Consider the following 25751-nt stretch of genomic DNA (forward strand, 5'->3'; position numbering starts at 1 on the left):
ATGGAGTGAAACAGCGGATGGATAGATGGATGGTTATAAATGGTGGATGGATGGATGGATGAGAGAAAGGGTGGATAGAGAGTTGGATGAGTGAAATGTGGATGGATGGATAGGTTCAGAGATGGATGGATAGGTTTAGATATGGATGGGCAGAAGGGTGGAATGGTGAAAGACTGAATGATAGATGAAAGAATGAATGGATGACAGAATGTAAAGGTGAAATTGTGGACATCAGCAGAAGGATGAAAGGGTGAATGGATAGATGCTTGGATTTAAAAGACAAGAGAGCTCTGCTGAGGAGGGTCTAGATAACTTGCTTTGTTTGCTTTAAGAGCTTTGGTTCGAAGTGGGCGGTATTTTCATTTTCTGCTTGCTCCCTTGCATATTACCCTATTCAAGGAACACTGCTAAAACTTGTGCAAGCAAAGTCAAAACAGCGTGTTGCTGTCTAAAGAAATCCTCAGTTGTTACTGCACACAACCACTAAAGTGTAGGATACCAGAAAGACATTTAGTCAAGGTCCGTTATAAAACAAGCATTTGCAATGCAATAGGTCTCGCATTTACGTGAGTTTGAGCTATTGGCATTGTAAATGACAATGCCTTATATTTATGTTTTGGTTTTTAAAGCATAAAATAAAAGGCGTTGTCATTTACAATGCCAATAGCTTAAACTCATGTAAATGCGAGACCTATTGCATTGCAAATGCTTGTCTGCTTTGTCGGTTAGTTTCCAGGAAGTTTGGTCAGTTAATTCTGAATGTTTCTGGTCCTTCGGGCTTCGCGGCCAGCAGAATCACTGCGGGGGAAGGAGGAATAGGTTCATTAATGTATCTGATGTACACCCTCACTTAAGAAGTTTGTAAGATTGACACATTGCACCCTTGCAGGCCAATGGGTGTGATGATTTCTGTTGACCAGAAAGTCCTGTGAGGGGATGGATAAGAGGGGCACAAGATATTTGGGCATTTGCTCGTTTTATTTATTTTAAATATTAAGTTATTTATCTTATCTGTATCGTCAGTTTTTTACCAAACATTTTGATCGAGAAATTGGGCTTGTGTGGCTGTATAATCATGCGACCCAGTGGATCGGGAGAGGGAAAAGGGTAATGAGTGTGTTTCCGTGTCTGCTTATCGTATGCTTCCCTTGAGTCCGTGCGGGACAGTAACCATGTTAGAAACACTTATTCTTTCCGCCTTATCACTTCCTTTCCAGACGTTTCTGCAGATAAATCAGTGCTGGGCAGTGCTTGTTTTGCAGCGTTCTTTTAAATTGCGTATTCTCTCGAACTTGTGATGTATTTCATCCGTTCATGTACAAAGGTTTGGGCTTAACAAGTGAATTATGAATGTTTCTGAGGAGATCTTTGAGATTTTGAGTGAGTATGGGTGAGAGGGCGGGCTTGAGGGTCGTTGATCAGTGTTTCTTGTGACTACATCCTGCCTCCGAAAAATCGTAACATCTGTCGGTTTTATCAGTATCCTCTCAAAGCAAGCGGCAAGCCAGTAAGTATTTCGATTGCAGGCTGGTGTCACCGACATTCCCTAAACCGAAGTCTTCATCTGCGGCAACTAACTTGGAGGGGGTCCGAATAAAGTGACATTATCTCGAATGTTACTTTGGATCGCAAACCGAAGTCAGTTTGACTGGTTCTTTTCGGACTGCTTGGGGGAGGGGAAAAGTGATGTGATCCGCGCCTTAGCTAGGAGGAGGGAGAGCGGGGGTGCTGAGAAATGTCTTTTGAAAAACATGATTTTGAAGTCTTTGAGCAAAATGACCTGTTTCACAGATTAGGAAAACTGCTTCCCAAACAGAGTAGGTGGCCATCCGACTGCGGGCGTGAATGTTTGGCTAGATGTAAATACAAGCTTTTCCTTTGTTTTGAAAAATCGCTTACGGTGTCGGCCGGAGCCTCGGTAGAAAAAAAAACAGCGTTTATAAGTATATGCTTCGAGGTTGTGTGCCGACATTGCTTAATGTTAAAACAGGACGTTCAAATATCTCCAAAAGCCTTTCACATTGTATTTTAAGTACGTGATTCCCAAAGGGCCACATACAGTCGGAATGCCACAGGGAGATAGGTGATTTATGGCGAAAATGCGAATAGAAGAGTGGGGGGACTGAGAGCACAGAGAGTAGGGGTGGAGGAGAAGAGAAAGAGTCAACAATGAAAGCATAACGGGCGCCGCGCTGATAAAGTATGTATGTCCACAATACATAAACAAACAAATGTGGCCATTAACCAACAGTGCCTGAAAATAACAGTGAAAGTGAAACCACGCAATAAAGTATGTATTACCACAGTGGGGGCTGGGGTGGTTGAAAGAGTGGCGCTCACATTTGGTTGCTGGGATTAGCAAACCCGGCGGAGCGTGGCGCGCGCTTGGGGGCGGGGGAGCGGACCCTTTGAAGTGCTCCCAAAAGGCGGATTGCATGGCGGCACGATGCGCGTGATTGTGCGCGTGCTAGCCATGCAATCCGCTTTTTGGGAGCACTTTGAAAAGCCCACAATAGTCTCGCTTTGCGATCGCTTACGCGATAGCAAGGTCGAGACCTAAAAACAGGTTATGTCATGCCTACAGATAATTTCTAAATACATGCATGCTTGTACATCTTTCCCCGTCCCCAATTTTATTTGTATTTCACTTCTTTCATCTTTCTTTATCATAACTTTTGATATGGTTCACAGAGACACAGGTTGTCTGCAATACTTACAGAGGAATCATTGCCACCAAAGATGTCTCTGACGTCCCTCACAGTGTGCTTGTTCTTTTTCCTCATTGTCTGCGTGTAGGTGGTGTATCTTTTTTGCACCGCAGCGGCCTGCGTGCGAGTCAGCGTGGACAGCAGTGCTTGTCCGGCCTCCTCCCCCGTTCCAGAGATCAGCGTCGATAACCCGACCTCCTGCAACCACTCCGCTTCCAGCTCCCCCTCTGCAAGACAGCAACGCACCTTGTTAATACTTCTTGATTACTTCGATTTTTAGCAACATATTTTCATGTCAGCGAGCAAGTAGAACGTTTATTAAACAAGTATTGGCATAGCCAATAGGTCTCGCCTTTGGGACCTTATTTAGAAGTGTTTAACCATGCAACAGTTAATGTTGTTGCACCAAGGATATTGTGCTGCATAACTAAATACTTATAAGGTCCCAAAAGCGAGACCTATTGGCTATGCCAATGCTTGTTTTTTATCGTAGTGCTCTGAGACAGGGAGTGAAGGGGCGTGAGATCAGGAGGGAGAGAGGCAGACTGGTCTGGGAGGGAAGATGTGACAGAGAGGGAAAGAGGAGTAACTGGAGGGAAGGGGCGGGATGAAGAGGGAGAGAGACGAAGAGTAGGAGAGAAGAAGTTGTCATGAGGGGGAAGAAAGGATTCTACTGAGGGCAGGGAACGAGCTAAGGCGAAAGAGAGGTGAAGGGACGGATATGTGGTATGGAGGGGAAAGGATGCCACCGAGGGGAAGGAGGGCGGGCTGAAGAGGGAGAGATGCTGTGAATGAGAGGAAAGGAGTATGGGGGAGAGCGTCACTGGTGGGAAGGGAATTAATATAAAGCATGAGGAGAGCATGGGGAGAGAGAGGAAATATATGGGGCTGGGGAAGTAACGGGCGGGTTGAGGAAGATAGGACTTAGGAGGTGGGGCCAGGAAGGAACGAGAGGTGGGCGATGAATGGTGAATTAAAAGACATTTTGGGGCAGGGGAACAGTGAGAGACGCGCGAGACGGAGACTGTGCAGCACATCTCACTGCTCGGCTGCGCGTAAAGTCATTAGCTTTCTATTGATAGTCCACGCCACCAATGTTTATTCAAATGTTCTTTGTGTAAATCAGTGTGACGGCGAGCGATGCAGTCACGGGGGAGGGGGAGCGCTAGGGAACAGAGGTGGGGACGGAGGACCTGAAAGAACCTGGGCGGGCAATGCGCAGCAAGAAACACTCCTGACAGGGAGAGGAGCTCATGGGAGAGGACGCGATGCAGGAACAGAAGAGAATGTGCAACAACATAGACAGGCTTGGGTTCGAGGGCAGCGGGAGGTAATGAAGGAGTCGAGACAGGCAAATTAGTAGAGGGACCGTGGATGCAAATACTTAGGGTGACTACCAACAGGCGAGAGATGAAGAGAATGAGGTGGGCCAGTGTGAGGGAGAGAGGCCAGGAATTGATGAAGAGAATGAGGAGGGCTGGTGTGAGGGAGAGAGGCCAGGGAGTGATGAAGAGAATGAGGAGGGCCGGTGTGAGGGAGAGAGGCCAAGGAGTGTTGAAAAGAATGAGAAGGGCTGGTGTGAGGGAGAGAGGCCAGGAATTGATGAAGAGAATGAGGAGGGCTGGTGTGAGGGAGAGAGGCCAGGAATTGATGAAGAGAATGAGGAGGGCCAGTGTGAGGGAGAGAGGCCAGGGAGTGATGAAGAGAATGAGGAAGGTGTGAGGCAGAGAGGCCAAGGAGTGTTGAAAAGAATGAGGAGGGCTGGTGTGAGGGTGAGAAGCCAGGGAGTGATGAAGAGAATGAGGAGGGCCATGTGAAGGAGAGAGTCCAGGGAGTGGTGAAAAGAATGAGGAGGGAAGGTATGAGGGAGTGGAAGCCAGGGAGTGCTGAAGAGAATAAAGAGGTTGTGAGGCCATGGACTGAGGAAGAAAAGAGGAGGGTCAGTATGAGGGAGAGAATCCAGGGAGAGAGGAAGAGGATGAAGACTGGCGGCAGGCTTAACGCAAAAGTATGGCCCCAACACCCTGCAAAATGTGATGACCCATCCATATCTTACAGCTATTCATTGACTTGGTTTGGGGGTCCTGCTGTACGTCCCAGATTTTGAGAGAGGTTGAAAGAGCGGTCTGAATACAGTGGCGAAGCAACAGTGCAACAGGTCATTTTCAAGCAAGGAAATACCCCTTCTTTCAAACGGTTAGGTAGTAAAAGAGAATCGAAATTGGGTGCAGAGGGCTCCTCGGGTCTCAGTGCACCGGTGCAACCATGCCATGCTGCACCGCTGATAGATGCGACCCTCGTCTATTGAGCACCTCTGGAATAGCAGCGTTTGTTAGGTTTGTTGTATGTCGATGTCATTCAGCGGGGTCAGCAGGGTGTGTGTATTACTTTTACCGGTTACAGTCATCTGCATGCCACGTCACTGTTACTCAAGTGAGTGAGGTGAGCTGGAGGCGGGGTGAGGGGGTGGGGGATTCCACGTCTTGCTCGCTCAAAATCCCCAAAGATCTAAAATCGCTTTTCAGAGTGACGTCAGAGGCTCCAAGATCAGCTGGACGAAGCATCAAACACAAAGGAGACCGTCAATAAAAGGATTTATTACTCCCTTAATGTGCCTAAACTGTGAGTGATTGGGAAACAGTCAGAATCCTTGACCTCCACCCCACTCCCGGATGAACAACCAAACTGCATAAACAAGCACTGGAAAATCCAACAGGTCTAGCTTGGATTGTAAATTAAGAACCTTCTGTAGTAAAAAAACACACAAGAAGGATTGGTTTTGGTTTTCAATACATCCTTGACTCAAGGAATTTTATGTGTGATGATTAAATTTACCTTTGGGGCACAAAATAGACCCTTATGCAAAACTTAAGAGGCGGCATGATACACCAAAAAGGCCAATTGACCCACGTGAGAGCTGGCCCTCTGGGAAGAGCCAACGGTTGTCTGTGCAGTGTTTTCAAAAGTCAGACCTAAAAACGTCTTGAAAGAGGCCAGCCAGCCAGCAAGTGGGCGTTGGCTTAATAATTAAGGAGACATTATAAAAAGGGGTCGTCGGGAGTCCCCCGTCCGTGTTGATGCTCTGGGTAAGAGAGATAGCTGCAAGAAGTCTTTCTTCTGTGGCCCCTTTAAAGCGAAATGAGCTAGTCCCCTTTCAGTGGTGCGGTAAACGACTGTGGGTGAGGTAGTGCCAGAGGGCATGCTGCTTGTGGGCCCACGGCACTGGCTGCATTATTCTGGTGGTTGGTCTGCAGTGATGGGGACGGATCGAAGGGCAGCCAGAGGGTAACGGCGAAGCTGGGAAGAACAGCTCCATGTGCGGTGTCTGGTATGAAAAGGCACCCCAGGCTTGAGTTTGCAAGGCACGGTGTAATGCTAGATAGTTTTCAGCCGAGGGGTGTGGGGGGTGGGGCAGGAGAAGCCGTCACTCCCCAGCACGGTGTCAGGGCAGGCGTCTGTCAGGGTTCTGTGGAGAGATTTCACTAGAAAACGACTAAGTGCAAATATGGACGGGGTTGGAGAAGAACACATTCTGAACCTCAAAAACGTTGATTCTAGCAACACTGAAGAATAAGCTAATAAAAATCAGAGAATTTAATGGAAATGGAGCCCGCGAGTGGTGCTCGTGCGCGCGGTTAGGAGAGCAGTCTTCACTTTTCAAGCACTGCACTCGTGCTTGTGGCGCGCCGCTGCTCGCTCTCGCAAGGTGGATGCCGCCACAAGCACGAGTGCAGTGCTTGAATGGCTAAAGGCCCTCCTAGAGCAACGCATGTGAGCTGCCTAGGCGGGACATAAAAACGAAATATGGAGAGTTTACTTTTTACGGACTCAAGAGAGCAAACTGAAAAATCTGACCGTATAATAACAAGTAACAAACTAATGAAGAACAGAAAAGAGAATATAACCAATGCTTTAAATGGACAGGTACTCTAAGATACTGAGCACCTGCTCTTCTTTAATTTGAGAGAAGGAGTACCTGAACTTTGCAGGAGTGGACCAATACTTACAATGAGGGAGTACTGCCACTTTCTATTAGTAAATAGGCATTCTGGCATAAGTACCTGCATTTTTATATTTCCAATTAAAGCACTGACTAGAACCATCTTACTGCTGACGTTAGGACTCTCTGGGCGTAGTTTGCGTAGTTTTGCTACGCGGAACTCCGCGAAGTGTCAAAAAAGTGTCAAAAAAACTCTGCGGAGTTCCGCAAGTGGCAGAGTGCAGTGCGAACTGCAGTTCAAGCTGGTCTTCCTGCTGCCTGGGTAGAAATTCTACAACTCGCAAACTTACCATTCGTTAGCGCAAGCGGGGTAAAAACTCTGCTGCACTTCGCCAAGTGGAGTTTTCTGCACTAAGGGAGCTCCGCGGAACGCGGCGTGTAGAAAACTCCACAAACTCCGTGAACGGAGTGCAATTCCCCGCCCTGGCCTAGAGGAGCGAGATCCAGTGGGGCAGTACAAAACCAGACCCCAGGGATTATCCATGGAGAAGGAGTGGGGGAGATGGCTGCATGGCTGCCTGTCGTCACTGCTGATTGTATGTACTTCACATTCACACGAACAATTGATTATTCAAGGGTTTTTTTGGGGATACATTTGGTTCCCTCTTTATATAAGGATGCTAGGTTTACTCTCTGCTTGCTTTCTTACTTCTGAGGGGATATCCAAAGATTTTGGAGTAGACACCTCACTCACTTATCGTGACATGCTTCATCATTGGCTCCTATCCACACTGTGGTAAGATGATACTACCAGGGCGGACTCAACCATAGGTGGAAATGGGAGTTCTTAGATAAAGCAAAACTGGATATACAGGGACCCAGAAAAGTGATATATTAAAAATACCTCAAGGTATACCCAAAAGGATTATTTTATTAGGAGGGTACTTGCAGTATCAATAAAAACGTGAATGTTGAGGGTTTTATTGAAAGGGAATTGTTCAATTGTATCCTTGTTTTGCTGCCAACATGTTTCGCCCCTCGCTGTAAGCCCAACTGGGTCTGGGGCCTTCGTCAGGGCTGTCTCTTCAATGTCCCTGCCCGTATTAGTGTACGCACTCCATGCACATTAGTGAGGCCTAATGCTCTCACCTTTCTTGTTTTTTGATTTCTTTTCTCAGAGGATTTTCCTCTAGTGTGTCTCTTCGAGGGTCATGCGGTACATGCGGGATGGTGCCGTCTTGTAGTCACACATTCATCAAAGAGCAGGCACCCCAGGATTACCTCAGTCCTGCCGCTATGACCACCGCCAGTGATAGTATGTACCCATAGGAGGCCTCGGATGCCTTTTCATACTAACCTTCTGACTCCCTAGAAGCTTTCTCCCCCTTTCTCCTTAATCTATCAGGGGTGGTATCAAAGAGACTTTCAGAACTCTGGTAAGAGTCAAGCATGTTACAAGAAGCTGATGGTAAGATACTAGAGAGATGAAGAAAGTTCAACAGAGGCCCAGCTTCAATTGGTGCAGCAGGTGCAGTAGCACCAGGCCGAGAGGCCTGAGGGCCCCACTACAGCCCGAATATTGCTGTATTTCACATTTCAATCCGTGGTTAGAGGATGGGCCCATTTCCTTCCCTGCACTAAGGCAAGACACACTGGCTATGCCACTGATGTGGAATGCCGTTTCTGTCATTCGTACCATCATCTTGAAACGCATGTAACATTGTTCCCTCATGCATGCAGTCTATGTTACTTTTAAGTTCCTAGTAGGCAGTCTCAGTCGGGTCAACGGGGGCCACTATTGTGCCTTATTTTCAAGAAAACTACTACATTAATGACTCCCTTTTAGAGACCTGTAAATGACTCCCATTTTGATTACTTGCAAAAAAAATATCTCATGTGGGTCTCCTGAAAATACGGCAAAGATTCAGCTTTTGTGTGCCGGAGTTGGACTTCCAATTAAATGGTGGTCAAACTTCTCACTTGCCCACTACCAAGCATGTCCAGTTTTCCTGTTTTAATTCACCCTCCTTTGTGTCTCTGGTTGCTTGCTGTGTCACTGATAGGGCGGGCCCACTAGTATTGCCTGTCTAACAAAGATGCATCAGCAACATCTGTTTACTCCTTTGGACAATGAATATTTTAAAGAACTAAATAAAACAAGCATTGCCAAGGCCAAGGAAAAGTAAACACATATCTTAAGGTATTTCAGACCTGCACATTGAATTCAGCATAGTCAATCTTTATAAATGGCCTGCTTTACTTTCCTAATAATTTTAAATCAGGAAAACCTGAAATATGATTTAAGAAGAAAATGAAAGTTTCACAGATTAAAATGCAACATTCTTGCAAATGACTAATTTACTTTCTGCAAGACTCAGAATGGAAGCATACTCTAGCCATTTGCTCCTTTGCAGTAGCACAGGGAGCGGATTTATGGTCCTCCAGTAGACGCGACAGCTTTTTTCAATGAAGCAGTCCTGCCCCTGCACCATAAAATCTTTTGTGTGTCAAGGCCTTTGCATTCTTATATTAAACAAGCATTTGTAATGCAATAGGTTTCGCATTTGCGAGAGTTTAAGCTACTGCCATTGTAAATGACAATGCTTTTTATTTATCTGTTTTGATGCCAATAGCTCAAACTCTTGTAAATGCGAGACATATTCAAAGGAGCAGCCGCCATTGTCCCGGGCTGCTTAGAAAGTGAAAGCGCACATGGCATGCTGAATGTTGCAGGAAAGCATGTCTTGCCTGCAGTAGGAGAAACTATTTGAAGAAAATAGTGCTTATAGACTAAAAAAGTTTCACTGTGTAACAACTGAAGTAAAAGGGCCAGTGCTCATGAAAGGTTACAAATTAAGACAAGGTGGAACAAAGGAGGGACTAACAAGCTTATTAACAAATAAGAAGCCAGTATTTAAGAAGGGTAATGACAAAAGCCAATGACAAATATGGGCGGAGAGGGGGCGGGGCTTCTATTACATACTCCAATACAGCATGCCTCGCAGAGTATGCGTTGCCCAGGCTCGACCTAAAAACCTTAAAGTCTGCTCCTTAATCTTACCCCTGCAAAAATATACTGCTGATGGGCTTTTACAAACAAGCTAGGAGGAATGGAGAGCAACCTACAGATCATTGTATGAGGTTAGCAGAGTAAGCAGAAGTGGGGGAGAGCCATAAAACACATGCACTCTCATGGAGTGCTAAATGAAAAAAAAAAGTAGCTCCCTAACTGAGAGCAGTAGGAAGAAACAAGTCATCCGACCAAAAGGATGGTAAAAGGGATATACTCCAGCAGAGGAACCAGAACAAAAAAAGGACAGAAAGTGATAGAATAAGTAGAAAACAAATGAGAGTGACAAGAAGGCCAACCTATTGAAACCCATGTGCGGGCTATAAGCTCACTCTAAGTTTTAGGAAAGCCCACAGAAGGAACTCTCTTTCAGGGGAATGATGAGGAGAGAGTCAAAGACTTGTACAATGACCTCATAAGCTATTTGATACGAATTAGTATAAAGCGTTACATGCCAGAGAATGCTAACAGGTTCAGTTAATTTTATAATTATGTTTTTTAAATTATGCTAAATCCAATTTAGCTTGAGTAGAGCTACCAAAGAAGAATATTGCTCATTGTAACCAAAAAGAGTTTGCCATAAAAGTCACCTAGGCAGTCTTGAAGACCTAATTAATTACAGAAACAGACTTTAGATAAAAATGGTCCTGCATGCTTTCAAAGTCACAAGTTACCTCCATTTCGAAAGCTTGTCTCTGATGGCGGTGTCAGAAACCACACTATTAACATGAATAATGTTATTAACAAGGATTGCTGGGAGAGAAATTTTAAGGAATTGAATAAGGGTGAAAACTAATAGAATCCATAAGGTGGCTGGGCCCACTGCCTTAAATGATGATTGCACAGGAAGCCTTAAGAAAATAATAAAGTATTTGATCTTCAAAAGCAACTGGACCTTACGGCAGGAAATTGCTTAGCAGAGATACCTAGCTTGGTCTGTCTGATGTCACTGAATGTCTGTGGGGAATCTGGCACTGGAAGGGTTTTCCTAAAGACTGTCAGGGTTTGATAATGGCCCCAATATACCACAAGAGTTGACAAAAACAATAGGCCCGGGAGTAAAGTGTTAACACATGCAGCATTAGCACATTATAGTGTGCACCCTGAATACCGAACACCAGAATATTGAAAATAAAATATATCGACAGGTAAGTAATTCTAGATTTTCCATACCTCATTCCACATATATGTGTTTATGTGTTATATATTTTGTCAAAGGGTGCACATGTAGAAATAGGAATAGTAAATCCATACTTCCCTATATGCACTTATCTTTCAATATTTTATCCCTTGATATTTGGTTGTCGATATTAGTGTATGGCTATATTCTGGGGTCGATATTCAGTAATGCAATCCACAATACAGAGCTTGACACACAGGAGGGAACTGACCGGAGCAGATAGAGATCTGAAGTTGTAAAGTAGTCCATCAAACAGATGAATGCAAGCACTTGAGTTGTGGGGGGAAAAACATCCAAACAACCAATGGCGTTCAGGGAGAGATGAAATATTCACTGAGCTGAACCAAGAGGTGATTGACAAAATCTCAAACCTGTGGCTGAAAGAGGCTGCTCGAAGAAAGCCAATGGCTGGAAGGTGCGTACCCGAAGTCCATCTATGAATATTGTTAGCAACAAGTCAGTTTGACAGCTGTTCTGTCACAACCCCTACTTAAAAGGGACTAGAAAAAGTATCCATTAAATTGCTGACTTTTAGTAAAACCATGTCCCACTAGAATACTCTTTGTCAAAGCATCACTTTTAGGCCTTTAAAAATGGGTAGTACCTAATAATATCATAGTAATCTTACAAGGCGGCATTTGTAAAAACCAATAGACCATGACAATTTGATTTTCCTTTACTAATTTAATAAAAAAAGGCTGTATTCAAACACAATCCCGTCTAACAGTGTGAATATACTGATACAGGAAGTGCGTTTCACACTGAAGATAGAGACCATTGTTAATTATTAAAATGTACAAATGAAAAGATTCTGTGTAACAAAACGTGAGCATCAGTGCATATAGGAAAATGGCGGGCTTTACCAAATCTCCACTCTTTTGGCAGCTACGTTATGTAACCTCTTCCTTTTGAATCTTCACACCATGTTACACAAGGATAACAGTATTTCTGCTTAGGTAGTCAATACTCAAATTTGTGCACTTTTCTACAGAGGTGATAGGTTCATCTTTAGCCCCACCCTAATACTGATACAACATCTACAGGCACGGGAGGAAGAATAGTGTGATTCGAATCCCCTGTCTGTAAACTCATCTAAAAGCAAGAATTTGAGATTAGGTAGATGCAATCAAACATTTTCCTGGAGTAAGAAAGACAGATACCAAACAGAAATAGTTATGCCATATAACCACCCCTTCTACTGTCAAAAATGTAAGTAAAAACGAATTACGGGGGATTTGATCATTGCAACTGCTGGAAAATGGATACATTGCCAAGGAAGGTCCCCACCTAATTTGTGCCATTGCTATTTTGGCCCAGAGAAAAGCTGAGTGATTGGATGGAGTCTAATGGCCTCTTTTGAAAGTAGTGGGCATGGTTAAGCCATTTAGCGCCAGCTGACACTGTATTCGGAAAAAGCGTGACTGTTACAGGCAAAGTTGTGCGTCTGTATGAGATCAAAACGCCCAGCTCTAACAATTTGACTGCTCTGATGGGGAATGGCTTGTAAAACATCTCTGAGGCATTGCAGGCCATTAGGTGGTATGCAACCCTTGCACTGAGACATCTTTGAGTTAATGCAGCTATGACACAATACCTCTTCAATGAAATTTTTGAGAAAAACGTAAGACGATGGTCTATAAATGACGATAATCATTACTTGCAAAAAGAGCCCTCTACTCCAGATCTAAATGTTATTCTGTATAAATTAATTACCATTTTCAGGTCTGCCAGGTAAATGGTTTGGCTGTCCTCTTGAGCATGGTTTGTGCATATTGTGCTATTGTGCAATGAGGAATTAGACCGTGTAAGCCTGCCCTGTGGTGTTGACTGAGCTTACATATTGGGGAAGTAACTTAGGGCCATATGTATCAAAGGGATTTACCCATTCTGTGTCTTTGGGAAAATACTTTAGTACAAATGGCCTTTTATGTATTTTACCTATAGCAGGAAAATTTGATTTGAGGACTTAAACTAACCATTGGATTCTCCTTGCCAGCAGAATGTAGACTTATTTTTACAATATTTGTGATATTTTTAAGTATGGCACTTTTGAAAATAAAATGACAGCTATTGGTCTTTGACTATGTAATTTTTTTTTTAAATATGTCGGGAATTGTTTGTACACATCCTGTTTTAAGTTTGATTAAACGCAGAATACAAAAGCTTAATAAATGAATAGATTCGAGAAATATTGACAGGTGATAATAACTCGCTATAATATAGCACTTGCTAATACAGGGATGTCATTTATAGTGCTGTAAACAAGTATTAAAATTATTATTATTATTAACCAAACAACAGTACTGATTCTGCCCTGAGGGGATTCCAACGTGTGACCTGCATGCTATCACAAAGCCCTGCAACAGGTAACTCACCAATCCATCTCGCCTACTAAAGCGATTATATGTTTTTTTTTTAAGTTTGAAAAGAAAAACTTTTTTGATGCAACAGAATATATACAATCAGCTGAAAGCCAAATGTTCTATTAATAATATTAGAGGAACTACTAGTACAATAAAAGTCAATACTATCACAGTTGTTCCATATATAGGAGAGGATACAAGAAATCTTGATTTTATGTTTGAAGTTTGCAATTTCACATTTTTATAAAGCAGTGGTAGAAAGGGCGTGAACAGATAAGCATGGGTATTATGGGATTTAGAGCCTAGCTCTTAAATCTTTCATATGGCCTGCATCTCTCCCCTTTAAGGAAAACATACTGGTGGGTATCCTCAAGTGATGTAACAGGAAATACCGTCTGACAATTAATACATAACACGCTATAGACTTATAGCCCGCCGTAGCGGGCTATACCGGTTGTTAAAGGCCCGAGCCGAAGGCGAGGGACTTTAACAAAGCAGAGGGACCTTAAAAGCCAGTATAGCCCTGCTACGAAGGGCTATAAGGCTATTAGAACATTCTGCCACTAGAGGGCAGAATGTTCTAACAAAACAAAGCCTTCAGGGAGCGCAAGGGGATTGAAATCCCCTCAGTGTTGAAAACTAAAACAGCGATCTGATTAAGCATTCACTAAAGACATGAATTCCCCTTCCTTAGACAAAGTTTTTCTTCTTATGTTGACTAATGTCTGGACTCCATTTTGTATTGTCGTGTCTCCACGTGCTCTGCACGAGAAGAGTCCTATCTTCGTGTTAGTTGCTCTTGTAATCTGCCTAGTAACAGTCTATAAATAGCTCCTTTGTCCGTCTGGCGCATGCCCAGACTTGACCACATCTGTTATCAGTTAGTCCTTGTTTGACAATGTTTTCGCGGGCTCAGGAAATTGCTTACTCCGCCCACATATTGATTCAGTATCGAAAATGTCCATAAAAGGTAATGCTTTTTGCCTCATGTTGTATCCACCCAGTTATGAGCCCCTCTGTTGTGTATAAAAGGGGACTGTGTACGCAAGTTCTTTGTGCTACTCTATGCAATACTGAAGAGTGTTGTATAGGTTGTAGGACCACCCTTAAGGGTTAATAAACTTTGTCTTTGTATTTGCAGTTTCCGTGCCAACTTCCTTCTAGTTTTTCGTTACAGGAGAGCGAACCCTTGTATTCTGCGGGCCTAGCTGGGGCCTGTACTCATCAATTGGCGCCCGTCACGTGGGGCTCATCGGCGACTCGGATGCTCGAAGGATTGGTCGTGACGAAGGTGAGGAATTTGGCCGGGGATGTGATCACTGCCAGCGACGGTTTTAGCCCTGGCATCCCGAGGTTTTCTTCCTTCCCTTCCGAACTGACCTTCTGGGTGGCGCCGGTCCTTGACTGAGACCTCTTCTGTCGGTTTGCCGCGACAGCCGTTTGGGCGAATTTTGGAACTTGGCAGTTGGAATCTGGACTCTTGATTGGTAAGAACCGTTGTACGGTACTTGCTCCGAGTTTTGAAGCCTGGGTTGGCTATTTGAGTTTGATTTGTGATGACCGGTCATATTTTGTATTGATTACTGTGAGAATATATGCGTTGCAACACATATAGGCAGGTAATGTGGAGATATTTGTCCGGAGTTGTGTAAATTTGAACGGCGCAAAGTTTAAGTGCCATTTTTGATAATACTGCATATTTTGCATTATTTTTGAGCATGCCTGCTTTTAGCGCACTCCGTAAGTGGTGCTGCTGCTTTGGAAACCGGTTAGATCTTGAGGAAGCTGCTCCAGCCCCCCCAGAGGGGACTCCTAATAGGGATATGTATGTGAAGCATGGTCTTTCCTCTAGAATGTACAGCACAGTGTGGAGGAAATACACCAAAAAGGATCCTGAGTTACGATGGCCTTTGTATGGATCGTTTGATATGCGAAAGATTGAGTATGTGGAACAGTGTATGTGTAAACGGCGTGCTCGACAAGACATGTTTGAATGTGTACGGTTATGGGTGAAGGAAGTGCGTGAGCGAGAGAAACGTGAGAAAGCGCTGTTTGATAAAGACCAACGGAAAAATGATCATGTGAGAGCACAGGAAGTGAAGCGTCGGGAGGAAAGAGAACTGGCGGAGAGACAAGAGAAAGAGCGTAGGTTGCAAGTCTCGGGTCAATATGCTGTCCGCCAGCCACTTTATCCTGTCCTTACTAATCTTGAAGATGATTTTTATTTATTAGATCGTTCTCCGCCCCCTTATGTTGGCGCGCCTGCTCCGAGGTCACAGGATTCTGGATCGGTTTCGGATAAGGTAGACACGCGGTCGATGTTATCAGTTGAGCGTATGGGTGAGCTTCGGAAAATTTCTCTTCGTGCGCTTAAGGGCAAGCTATCTCTTTCTGAATTATTGGAATCTTTGGAAAGCTGGCGGGATAGAGAGAAGCTGTATTTTGTTGAAACTTTTTCTGATGAAGTGATTACTGCCTTTCGGAAATATTCTGATGTTTTCGAGCCTGATGCTGTAGTATCAGATGCTAAAGCATTACGTAACGGTGTTTTTTCTCCCTCTAAGGCACCTGATGCGGTCCGACGGCTGTTTGCATTGCGGAATGCGGCGTTTGAACTTAAAGAGAGAGCGCGCCTAAAGGCAGGGGAGGAGGAGCAATCGGATCCATATACCGGCGGCGACCAATCATCTACCTCCCACTCAGATAAGAGCGAACTAGTGCATGCTAAACCGATGCGAGAGGCGGCACCTTTGTATGTTCCTCCTAAAGGAGCAGGAAATAGTTCAGATATATCTTCCCCCGATGCTAGGGGATATTTTGTGTATAATTGGGTTTATACTCCCTGGCATAGGGCTGATGTTATGGCATTAAAGAATGCACTGCCTGACCCCCGCAAGAATCCGGCGGCCTTTTACGAAGAGGTCGAAGGGGCCTTGAATTCTTGTACTATGACTCTAGCAGATATAGATTTGTTCTTTGGGCTTATTTTACCACCGGATATGCGGCAATCTGTGCGGAAGGTGGATGATCAAGCCGCTTTTAAGGCCAAATGGTCTGAGATTGAGGATGTGGATAGGGAGAGAAAACCCGCGCAAAAGCCACCCCAGCTTATTTTAGATCTTCCTGCTGCTATCTTGACTAAATTGAAAACAATCATTCCCCCTAAAAAGATTGACTGGAACATGTTAGCCTCATGTAAACAGAAGGTTGATGAATCAGTTTCAGACTTTTTTACACGCTTTGAGGAGACGTTTCATGATTTCAGTGGTCAGTCACTTACGGATGATACGGGTCGACATCTTTTTGTTGATAAATATGTGGCGAATTTATTACCGGGAATAGCAGCTCGTTTAAAAGCGAGTGAAAGTTCTTGGTCCACTTCGTCTCCGGCATCCCTCCTGACTATGGCTCAGTATTATGAGCGTCAGGAACAAGAAGCTAAGGGGAATGAGGAGAAGAAATCGAAAGATTTGAAAACTAAGGTGATGTTAGCACAAGTATATGGTCCGCCTCGTCGGGGTGTTGAAAGAGGTAGAGGAGGATTCTATGGTCCCCCTTCTGGTCGGTCAGATGTTAATAGGAATCAATGTGCGTATTGTAAACAGTCGGGTCATTGGGCTAGAGATTGTCCGGTATTATATGCATCTCGTCAGGGACGTGGTCAGGGACCACCGAGAGGTAGAGGGGGCTTTTCGAATTTCAGGGGGAATTCTAATGATCGTGCTCGTTTTGAGCCTAACGTGCAGCAACGAGATAGACCTAATGTATTTGATCGGCAAAATCAGTATCAGATGTCTGGGAATGACCGTTCTGGGTACCATGACTCACAGCATGCGTAGGATTGCGTTGGATGGGGGTTAGAATCAGTTGAAGTGCCGGTTGATCAGAAGGGTCCTTATGTTTCAGCAAATGTCTTGGGTTTTACTGATCGGTTCCTAGTTGATATAGGAGCTACTCGCAGTGCACTGTCCAAACAATTGGTTCCGAGGGCTCCCCCATCTGGCTTAATGGTTACATCGGTAGGGTTTGATGGTACACTCTCTCGAAGCCCTCTTTCCCGACCCCTTGCATTCCATGTTGACCACTTTTCTGCACCCTGTCCGTTTTTGCTTGCCCCGAACACGCCCGACAATATTATGGGTCTTGATATGCTTAAGCACTTCAGAGCTACGATCCGCTGCTCCCCTACTGGAGTACGTGTGATATTAAACGATAATCACCCCATGACAGAACGGATGTGTGTGGTTGCGGAGGATACTGTATTGGCTTCCCTCCCTCATTCTTTGTGGGCCACTTCGGATACTGATGTGGGACAGATGGTGATTCCGCCTGTCCACATTAGTGTCCAGGAGGGTGCGGTGTTGCCACGCCTCCCTCAGTATCGTATTTCCCAGGAGGGGGAGGAGGCACTCATACAGATTGTGCAGGATTTGATTAAGGTGGGAGTAGTGGAGGAAGTTCCCTATAATGTCTGCAACAGTCCTATTTTACCCATTTTGAAGAAAGATACCGATACTAGGGTTTATCGTTTTATCATTGACTTAAGGGAAGTGAATAAGATAGTGATACCTCAGTATCCAGTGGTTTCTGATATCACGACGTTACTTACTCTGGTCCCGCCAACGGCGACCACGTTTTCAGTTATTGATTTGAAAAATGCTTTCTTTTCGATTCCTATTCACCCTGATAGCCGATACCTTTTCGGCTTCACTTTGAATAATAGGTCTTATAGATTTTGTAGAGTCCCTCAGGGTTATACAGAGAGCCCTAGTATTTACAGTCAAGCATTGAAAAGGCAATTGGATTCCTTTGTTCTGCCTGAGGGTGTCGCCCTCATCCAATATGTCGATGACATCTTGTTGGCGGCTGACACTCCTGAGCTGTGTGAGAAGTGTACGTTATCTTTGCTTTCCTTTTTGGCATCGCACAATCACAAAGTGTCGAGGAAGAAATTGCAATTTTGTAGACCAAAGGTGACTTATTTGGGTCACCTTTTGTCTAAGGATGGGCGAGCACTCACACCAGATCGTATTCAAGCAATTTTGGACACGCCAGTACCTTCCACACAGAAGGATGTGCGTGCATTTTTGGGTCTTGCTTCTTTCTGTAGGCAATGGATATTGGGGTTTTCACACATAGCTAAACCATTGTTAGCGCTTTTGACAAAAGACACACCGATTCCTCTTCCCTGGTCAAATGAGTGTGAAATTGCTTTCCAGCAATTACGACAAGCCCTTTGTTCAGCACCAGTGTTAGGTACCCCTGATTATACGAAGCCCTTTTCACTGTATGTGCATGAGAAAGATGGATGTGCATTATCAGTTTTAGTGCAGATGCACGGCGACAAGCAGCGCCCTTGTGCATATTTTTCGGCTGTACTTGATCCTGTTGCCCGAGCATTACCTGGTTGTTTTCGCTCGGTTGCGGCGACAGCTGTGTCAATACGCCAAAGCGAGGGAATTGTGTTATCTCACAAACTGTTGGTATTAGTCCCCCATGCTGTTGATGCCCTGCTTAATCAGACAAAGACGCAGCATTTGACCAGTGCTCGATTAACGGGATATGAGTTGACGCTTTTGGCTCCTCATATTACGTTAAAGAGGTGTGCAACGTTAAATCCAGCCACATTGTTGCCGTTCCCGGAAACTCAGTCTGAAGCACGGAAAGCACATGATTGTATTCTTGTGACTGAGGAACAGACAAAGGGTCGTATTGATCTCCAGGATACGCCCTTTACAGATGTAGATGGAGAACTGTGGGTGGACGGATCATGCCTGAAGCTACCAGATGGTACGACTTCAGCAGCGTATGCAATTACCACATTACAAACAATAGTGGAGACTGCACGCATACCGCAGAAATCAGCTCAAGCAGCGGAACTGATAGCATTAACGCGAGCATGGGAGCTCAGTACAGGATTGTGTGTGAATGTTTATACAGATAGCCGCTATGCCTTCGGAGTAGCGCATGACTTCGGCCTACTCTGGAAGGAGAGAGGGTTTCTAACGTCACATGGAGCACAGATAATGTACGGGGAGTTAGTTCACAATCTTTTGACTGCGTTAACATATCCAAAGAAGATTGCTATAGTTAAATGTAGTGCCCATAAGAAGGTGGTTGTTAAAGTTGGAGAAGGGAATGCTTTAGCAGACCGGGTGGCACGAGAGACTGCGATGCAGCCTAGTGCTACTGCAATGTATGTTGTGAAGTCGCAGACAGAAAGATGGCACGATGCTAGGAGAGAAGTGCTGGAGATACAGAGGACCGCTTCCGATAAGGAACGGGAGAAATGGTCCAATGATGGAGAATTAGATGATGAAGGGTGTTGGAGAAGTAAGCAGGTGGATAAATGGAAGTTACCCACAGCCTTCGTACAACCTATGGTTCAGATGGCACATGGACTAGCGCATGTCGGAGCTTCCGCAATTGTTAAATTACTCACACGAGTTTGGGAGCATCCGGAGATCGCTAGTACGGCAAAGAGGGTAGTGCAGACCTGCATGATTTGCCTGAGGTACAACCCAGGAAAGGGTACACGAACTCCAGCAGGAGGATTTGCGACACCTACTGCACCCTTTGAGGTTTTGCAGATGGATTACATTCAGCTTGAGCGCTGTAACAATCTGAAGTATGTTCTAGTAGTGGTTTGTGCCTTCAGTAAATGGGTTGAGGCATACCCTACGAAAGACAATACTGCAATGACTACAGCCAAGATGCTATTGAAGGAGTTCTTCCCTCGATATGGTGTTTGCAGATTGTTGTGGAGTGATAACGGACCTCATTTTATAGCAGACGTTATCAAGTATGTCCTGAAAGGCCTAGGCATTACTCAGAAGTTCCATGCAGTCTTTCACCCCCAGTCTGCGGGATTGGTTGAGAAATATAACGGTACTTTGAAGCTTAAGATCGCTAAGATCCAAGCTTCGACTTCTTTGACTTGGCCAGACGCTTTACCGCTGGCATTATTGTCCATTAGATCGATACTGCATTCTCGGACCGGTCTCACACCCTACGAGATCGTGTTCGGACGCCCAATGAATATTTGGGGTCCACCAAAACCGAAGTCAGTGTATGATGTACCTTGTGTAATGATGAATGATTATCTGGCACAGTTAACGGATAATTTGGTTTCTATTCATCAACAGGTTCGAGAAGCGCTCCCTGATCGGTCCACGGGTGAAGGTCATAATCTCCGACCTGGGGATCACGTTATGATAAAGGTATTCGAAAGGACGAACAGTCTGGAGCCGAGATGGGTTGCTCCTGAGCAAGTCCTGCTCGCAACGAGGACAGCTGTGCGAGTTTCCAATCGGAAGAACTGGATCCACTCTTTGCACTGTTGTAAAGTGCCGCCTGGATTGGTGGAGCCTGCTGTGTTGACCGACCATCGAGAAATCCTGACTGCGGAGAAAGGCCGTGCTGTGGAACCGAACGACACTGAGGAGCTCTTCCCGGACCAAGCGATTCCTGGAGGAAGAAGATATCACCTCAGACCAAGGAAGTGATTGTTGTATCCAAAGTTGTCAGAACGGCCCTTAGGTTAGTGAAACGGAGAGCCAATGAGGCAAGGGGGGGGTGCAGCCCTGCATTAGTGTAGTGACACCCGTCTTGGCCCGCTGGTGAAGAAATCAACGGCTGCCTAAGGGGAAGAGTTCTGACAACCTTTTAGTTTCAGGAAGATATTGACTTCTTATTACAGGATGGAGAAGAAGAAGATTCTCTGTGCGACAAGCTTTATTATCATTGTGGCTATTGTGGGTATAACCACATGGTTTGTTGAGGACGTGACTCCTGCCCGTGAGTTGCTTGTTTTGACCACTCCAGTGCCTGAGGAGCACTACTTTTATACCCTTCCGTATCAAGAATTGAAGCATCGCCAGTCTTATTTGAATAACACTTTCATCCAGATGTTGCATCATACCCATGTTGCACAAATGCTACGAACTGTTGGATATGTGGTATGATGCCAGCTCATCAGAAGAAAGGAGGAACGCCGTTCATACCTCTTCCTTTCTCTCATAATGGCTCTTGTAGAGCATGGTATACTTTGCTTTTTGCCACACGGAAACCTACAGTGGGACGATTACTTTTCAGACTAAATAGGGAATGTCATCAAGATAAAGATGGCTATCCACAAGCGAATGGGACGATATGGGAATGGGAAGAATATCGACCAGACAATGAATCGATCCTCTACATTTTCACGAATACTAGAGACACTGTAGGGAAGGAACAATTTGTGATTCAAGTGGGACAAGCTCAAGCGGACCTGTGTGTCCAGAGTGTGGGTTATATTCCTGTTGGTGTTAGCGATTGTATTATTGTTCTGAATATAGATGGATTAAATAATAGTACTTTATTAGCCTCCCATAACACATACTTCGTATGTGGGAATAAGGGCTATTATCGCTTACCAGCCGGCTGGTCCGGAGTATGCTATGTAGCATTTTTATTACCCCCTGTATTTTTAGCACCTGCATCTTATCATAAAGATTTGAAGTTGTTGAATAATGTGACTGTAAATAGGTATAAACGTACTCTATCCATTGATGATGTTGATCAAACCGATACTAGCTTACAGCAGTATGTTGATTTTAATCTAGGATTGTTTTTCTTTGTTGGAGCTGCCCTAAATAGTAGGAAGGTTCGAAGATTAACGAGAGTTGTAGAGGCTGTGACGAATCAAACCGCTGCTGCTCTTGGGAATCTTACGGAAGAATTACAAATTACTAGAATTGTTGCATTGCAGAATCGTATGGTATTAGATGTTATGTTAGCTGATAGAGGTGGAGCATGTAAAATTATCGGAAGTAGTTGTTGTGTGTTTATTCCTGACCATACGCCATCAGTTTATAACGCTATTAATAAATTGCATAAAATCGCAGCTGAGATTCATACAGAAAATGGCACTTGGACCTTTTCTGGATGGTTTTGGGCATTAATCACTGCATGGGGATATAAGGTTTTAACTGGTCTCTGCATTATTGTGGCAATTCTGTTTTCCTGCTGCATCTGTGTCCAGTGTGGTCCTTTACTCTGTTCTCTATGTGTGTCATTTTGTATTCCTGATAAGAAAGCTATTGCCAATGTCACCTATCAGAAACATTTAACCAAAGAGGTGGAAGAGATGATGAAAATTGACATATATGATGATTATCCTAATAAGCCGAATGTCTTCAGTAAATGCTGAAAGGGTCGTCTGTTGAAAACTAAAACAGCGATCTGATTAAGCATTCACTAAAGACATGAATTCCCCTTCCTTAGACAAAGTTTTTCTTCTTATGTTGACTAATGTCTGGACTCCATTTTGTATTGTCGTGTCTCCACGTGCTCTGCACGAGAAGAGTCCTATCTTCGTGTTAGTTGCTCTTGTAATCTGCCTAGTAACAGTCTATAAATAGCTCCTTTGTCCGTCTGGCGCATGCCCAGACTTGACCACATCTGTTATCAGTTAGTCCTTGTTTGACCATGTTTTCGCGGGCTCAGGAAATTGCTTACTCCGCCCACATATTGATTCAGTATCGAAAATGTCCATAAAAGGTAATGCTTTTTGCCTCATGTTGTATCCACCCACTTATGAGCCCCTCTGTTGTGTATAAAAGGGGACTGTGTACGCAAGTTCTTTGTGCTACTCTATGCAATACTGAAGAGTGTTGTATAGGTTGTAGGACCACCCTTAAGGGTTAATAAACTTTGTCTTTGTATTTGCAGTTTCCGTGCCAACTTCCTTCTAGTTTTTCGTTACAGGAGAGCGAACCCTTGTATTCTGCGGGCCTAGCTGGGGCCTGTACTCATCATCAGGGTCCCTGAAGTCTTTGTTCACAGCCAGAGCTGTGAACAAAGACACATTGGAATGTTGGTGCTCCGGGCTTATACCAGCCATTATAAGCCCGGAGCACTCCATTGTTTTCAAAGGAGCTCCCAACATTCCAATGTTCTAATAAGCATTATGAGCAAGTTTTATTCAACATTATTTAGAAATGTATACAACAACGGACATTAAGAGGAGCTTTTTGATTTTTCAAATATTGCATTCGAGGCTGATTTAGGGGGCATCTTAAAAAGGTGTGCAAATCACCTTCTCTACATATTCTGTGCTGCTTTTCCCTCGCTGCTTAGACCCCAATGAAGAAGTGGGTGTTAAACCAAGACTCTGAAGACCAGTGTTTTAATGTAAGGCATTCCCCAATCTGGTTAGTTGTTCTCTTTAAACGGAGGCCACGTGCCACAACTTTTTTCAATTCGTAATGTTCGGGTTAAACAGGGTAAGGATCGGCATGGCTCATCCTTTCATCCCTGCATTATGTATAACAATATGAGGTTCGTTGACTCCGGACATACGCTGAAGTCCCTGGCCTCCTCCAGAAGTCAATCCTTTCTATCTTTTTCCCCATTTATTTTAGAACCTCTCCTTTCCTTATATGATATATATATATATATATATATACACACACACACACATATACATACGCTACTAACGTCACTTCCTCTTAATAACAAAAACACAGGCTGCGATCACCCAGGGCGGGCTGGTCTGAGGTGAGGTTATTAATAATACAAGGACTGATGAAGGAGGCGCGGCAAGGTTTACCCGATTAAAGTTGAACTTTACCCCTAAGTCCTTTGTTGTCTTCATCTTATTCTTATTCATGACAATATCAAGATATACACAATAAATGCATCTGGTTGTGGCATGAATATTCAATAATAAATATGAACAACAATAACTATAGAAACAATATGATGCAACAAGTGAAATAACAATAATGTTCACACCAAGGAATGGGACAATAAAGCTCTTCCAACATTATCCTCGGAACTATTTGAAATTTACAACAAACCGTGCTGAATAAATATTGAAGAAGAGGCCAAAGTAGCTGCACAACAAACATCCAGCAAAGGGAAACCAGAAGCAGTAGACAAAAATGCTGCCAACCTTCTAGTCAACCTACTCTGAACCATATGAGGAAGACCACTCCTCAATATCATAAGCCTTTGACATTTGGCAACATTCCCAGGAAGGAACAGCCATCGGCCTAGAAGGATTAGGTACTGGGAGTCTATTACACAAGCTAGACATCAATTGGCTTCAAACTATCCGCAGGGACCACGAAAAGCTTAGATAACTACCTACTGAACTTTAAGCGCTGCAACAACAAAACCTAGATGAAAACCATCTAGAATTAAGTTGAGAATTCGCATGAGGGGGCAAAATAAAGTATGGAACAACTTAGCATTGAAATGATACCCAAAGATGAGCATAAGCATTTTTAGAAGAATGGGTCATGGGTTGCTGCACAGCAGCATCCTTTGAAAGCCCACAACAAGGTCAAACCTAGCCTTTCAGCTTCCAAACAGCCAACCGTACTGCAGACCGGATATGATGCAAGTAGAGCCCTAGCTATCCCGTATCAGGAAGGGTTTAGATGAGTGACCTTTGCAGGAGTCGAGCGCGCAGTTTGTCAGGAGGCAAAAAAGTCGAATTTTGTTATCAACAATGTAAGCACCACAAAGGGTGTGGTGGTAATGCGCAAATAAACAGGTCTGATGGCTTACCGTCAGCAGGCTTCACCTCCACCACCATGTTCCCTTCCTGCCTTTCCTCGTTGCTCTCCTTGATGCTCTCCACTTCACACCAGAAGTCCTCCATTGACGTGCTGTCCACAGACACCTGAGACAATGACCGGTTGAACACTGGTGAATGCAGCGACTCATTTGAAAGCATCCTGTTGATTTTTCGACTCTGAGACTTCCTAAAAAAAAGAAAATATATCTGGCGTTAATGAATTGACAACATATACCAGACTTGTTTTCATGGTTTGTAAGGTGCAGTATGTTATGTCTTTTCAAAAAACAAAGGTCATCCTATTTTTATGGAATGTATTAACAGTAAGGTGCTACTCATGAAACATACATCAAATCAAATACACATAATAATGTAGAAATCTACAAATTGCAAAGTGCTTGTGCCACATGATCAACCATCATTTTACAAGAAAAATTGTGCAATAAGACACGTTTATCCAATACGTTTTACAATAATTTGAATAGTAGAATTTCGTTTTAATAAATTCTCTTTTATAAGGTGCAAGCAAGAGTCAGCTCTTAGAAGCAATATTGCATCTTACTTCATACAAGTTTTACGCCTTCTCCAGGAATACAATCAGCCTATTTTTCAAATCACCTTCGGTATGAAGCACATTTTTGTCTTTGAAGAATGATCAATGCTGTACACCTCATGAGAAATGAATGCAAGATCTTTCTACAAAGCTCCGACTTTCAAAAGGGGGATGTCATTTTTGCCAAAGATAACACTGTGGGGCCCATCTGACCCAACTTTCTTTCTATGCATATTATTCATTGAAATGTTTCAGTTTCTCATTTATCAAACATCATGAAAGTAAATCATGAATGATTTAAGGGGTTATGATATGCATTTTTGTGGAAACCTATGCAGTGTGACTGTTCGAGAATTTGGAGCCAGGTGAAC

General features: G+C 44.0%; 1 protein-coding gene across 4 annotated transcripts in view; it reads right to left on the reverse strand.

The window, feature by feature from the left end:
• Window positions 1–25751, reverse strand: part of ARHGAP28 (Rho GTPase activating protein 28) — a 1146988-nt gene that overhangs the window by 214622 nt on the left and 906615 nt on the right. For all 4 annotated transcript variants that reach the window (XM_085606002.1, XM_085606001.1, XM_085606004.1 and 1 more), the window contains 2 exons: window positions 24818–25014; window positions 2718–2935 (listed from right to left, as the gene is read on the reverse strand). In XM_085606002.1, the coding sequence (XP_085462128.1) occupies window positions 2718–2935; window positions 24818–25014 (415 nt within the window). The remainder of the gene's footprint in view (window positions 1–2717; window positions 2936–24817; window positions 25015–25751) is intronic.

Source organism: Triturus cristatus, chromosome 5_1 (genome assembly GCF_964204655.1).
Source record: "Triturus cristatus chromosome 5_1, aTriCri1.1, whole genome shotgun sequence".
Classification (NCBI taxonomy): Eukaryota; Metazoa; Chordata; class Amphibia; order Caudata; family Salamandridae; genus Triturus; species Triturus cristatus.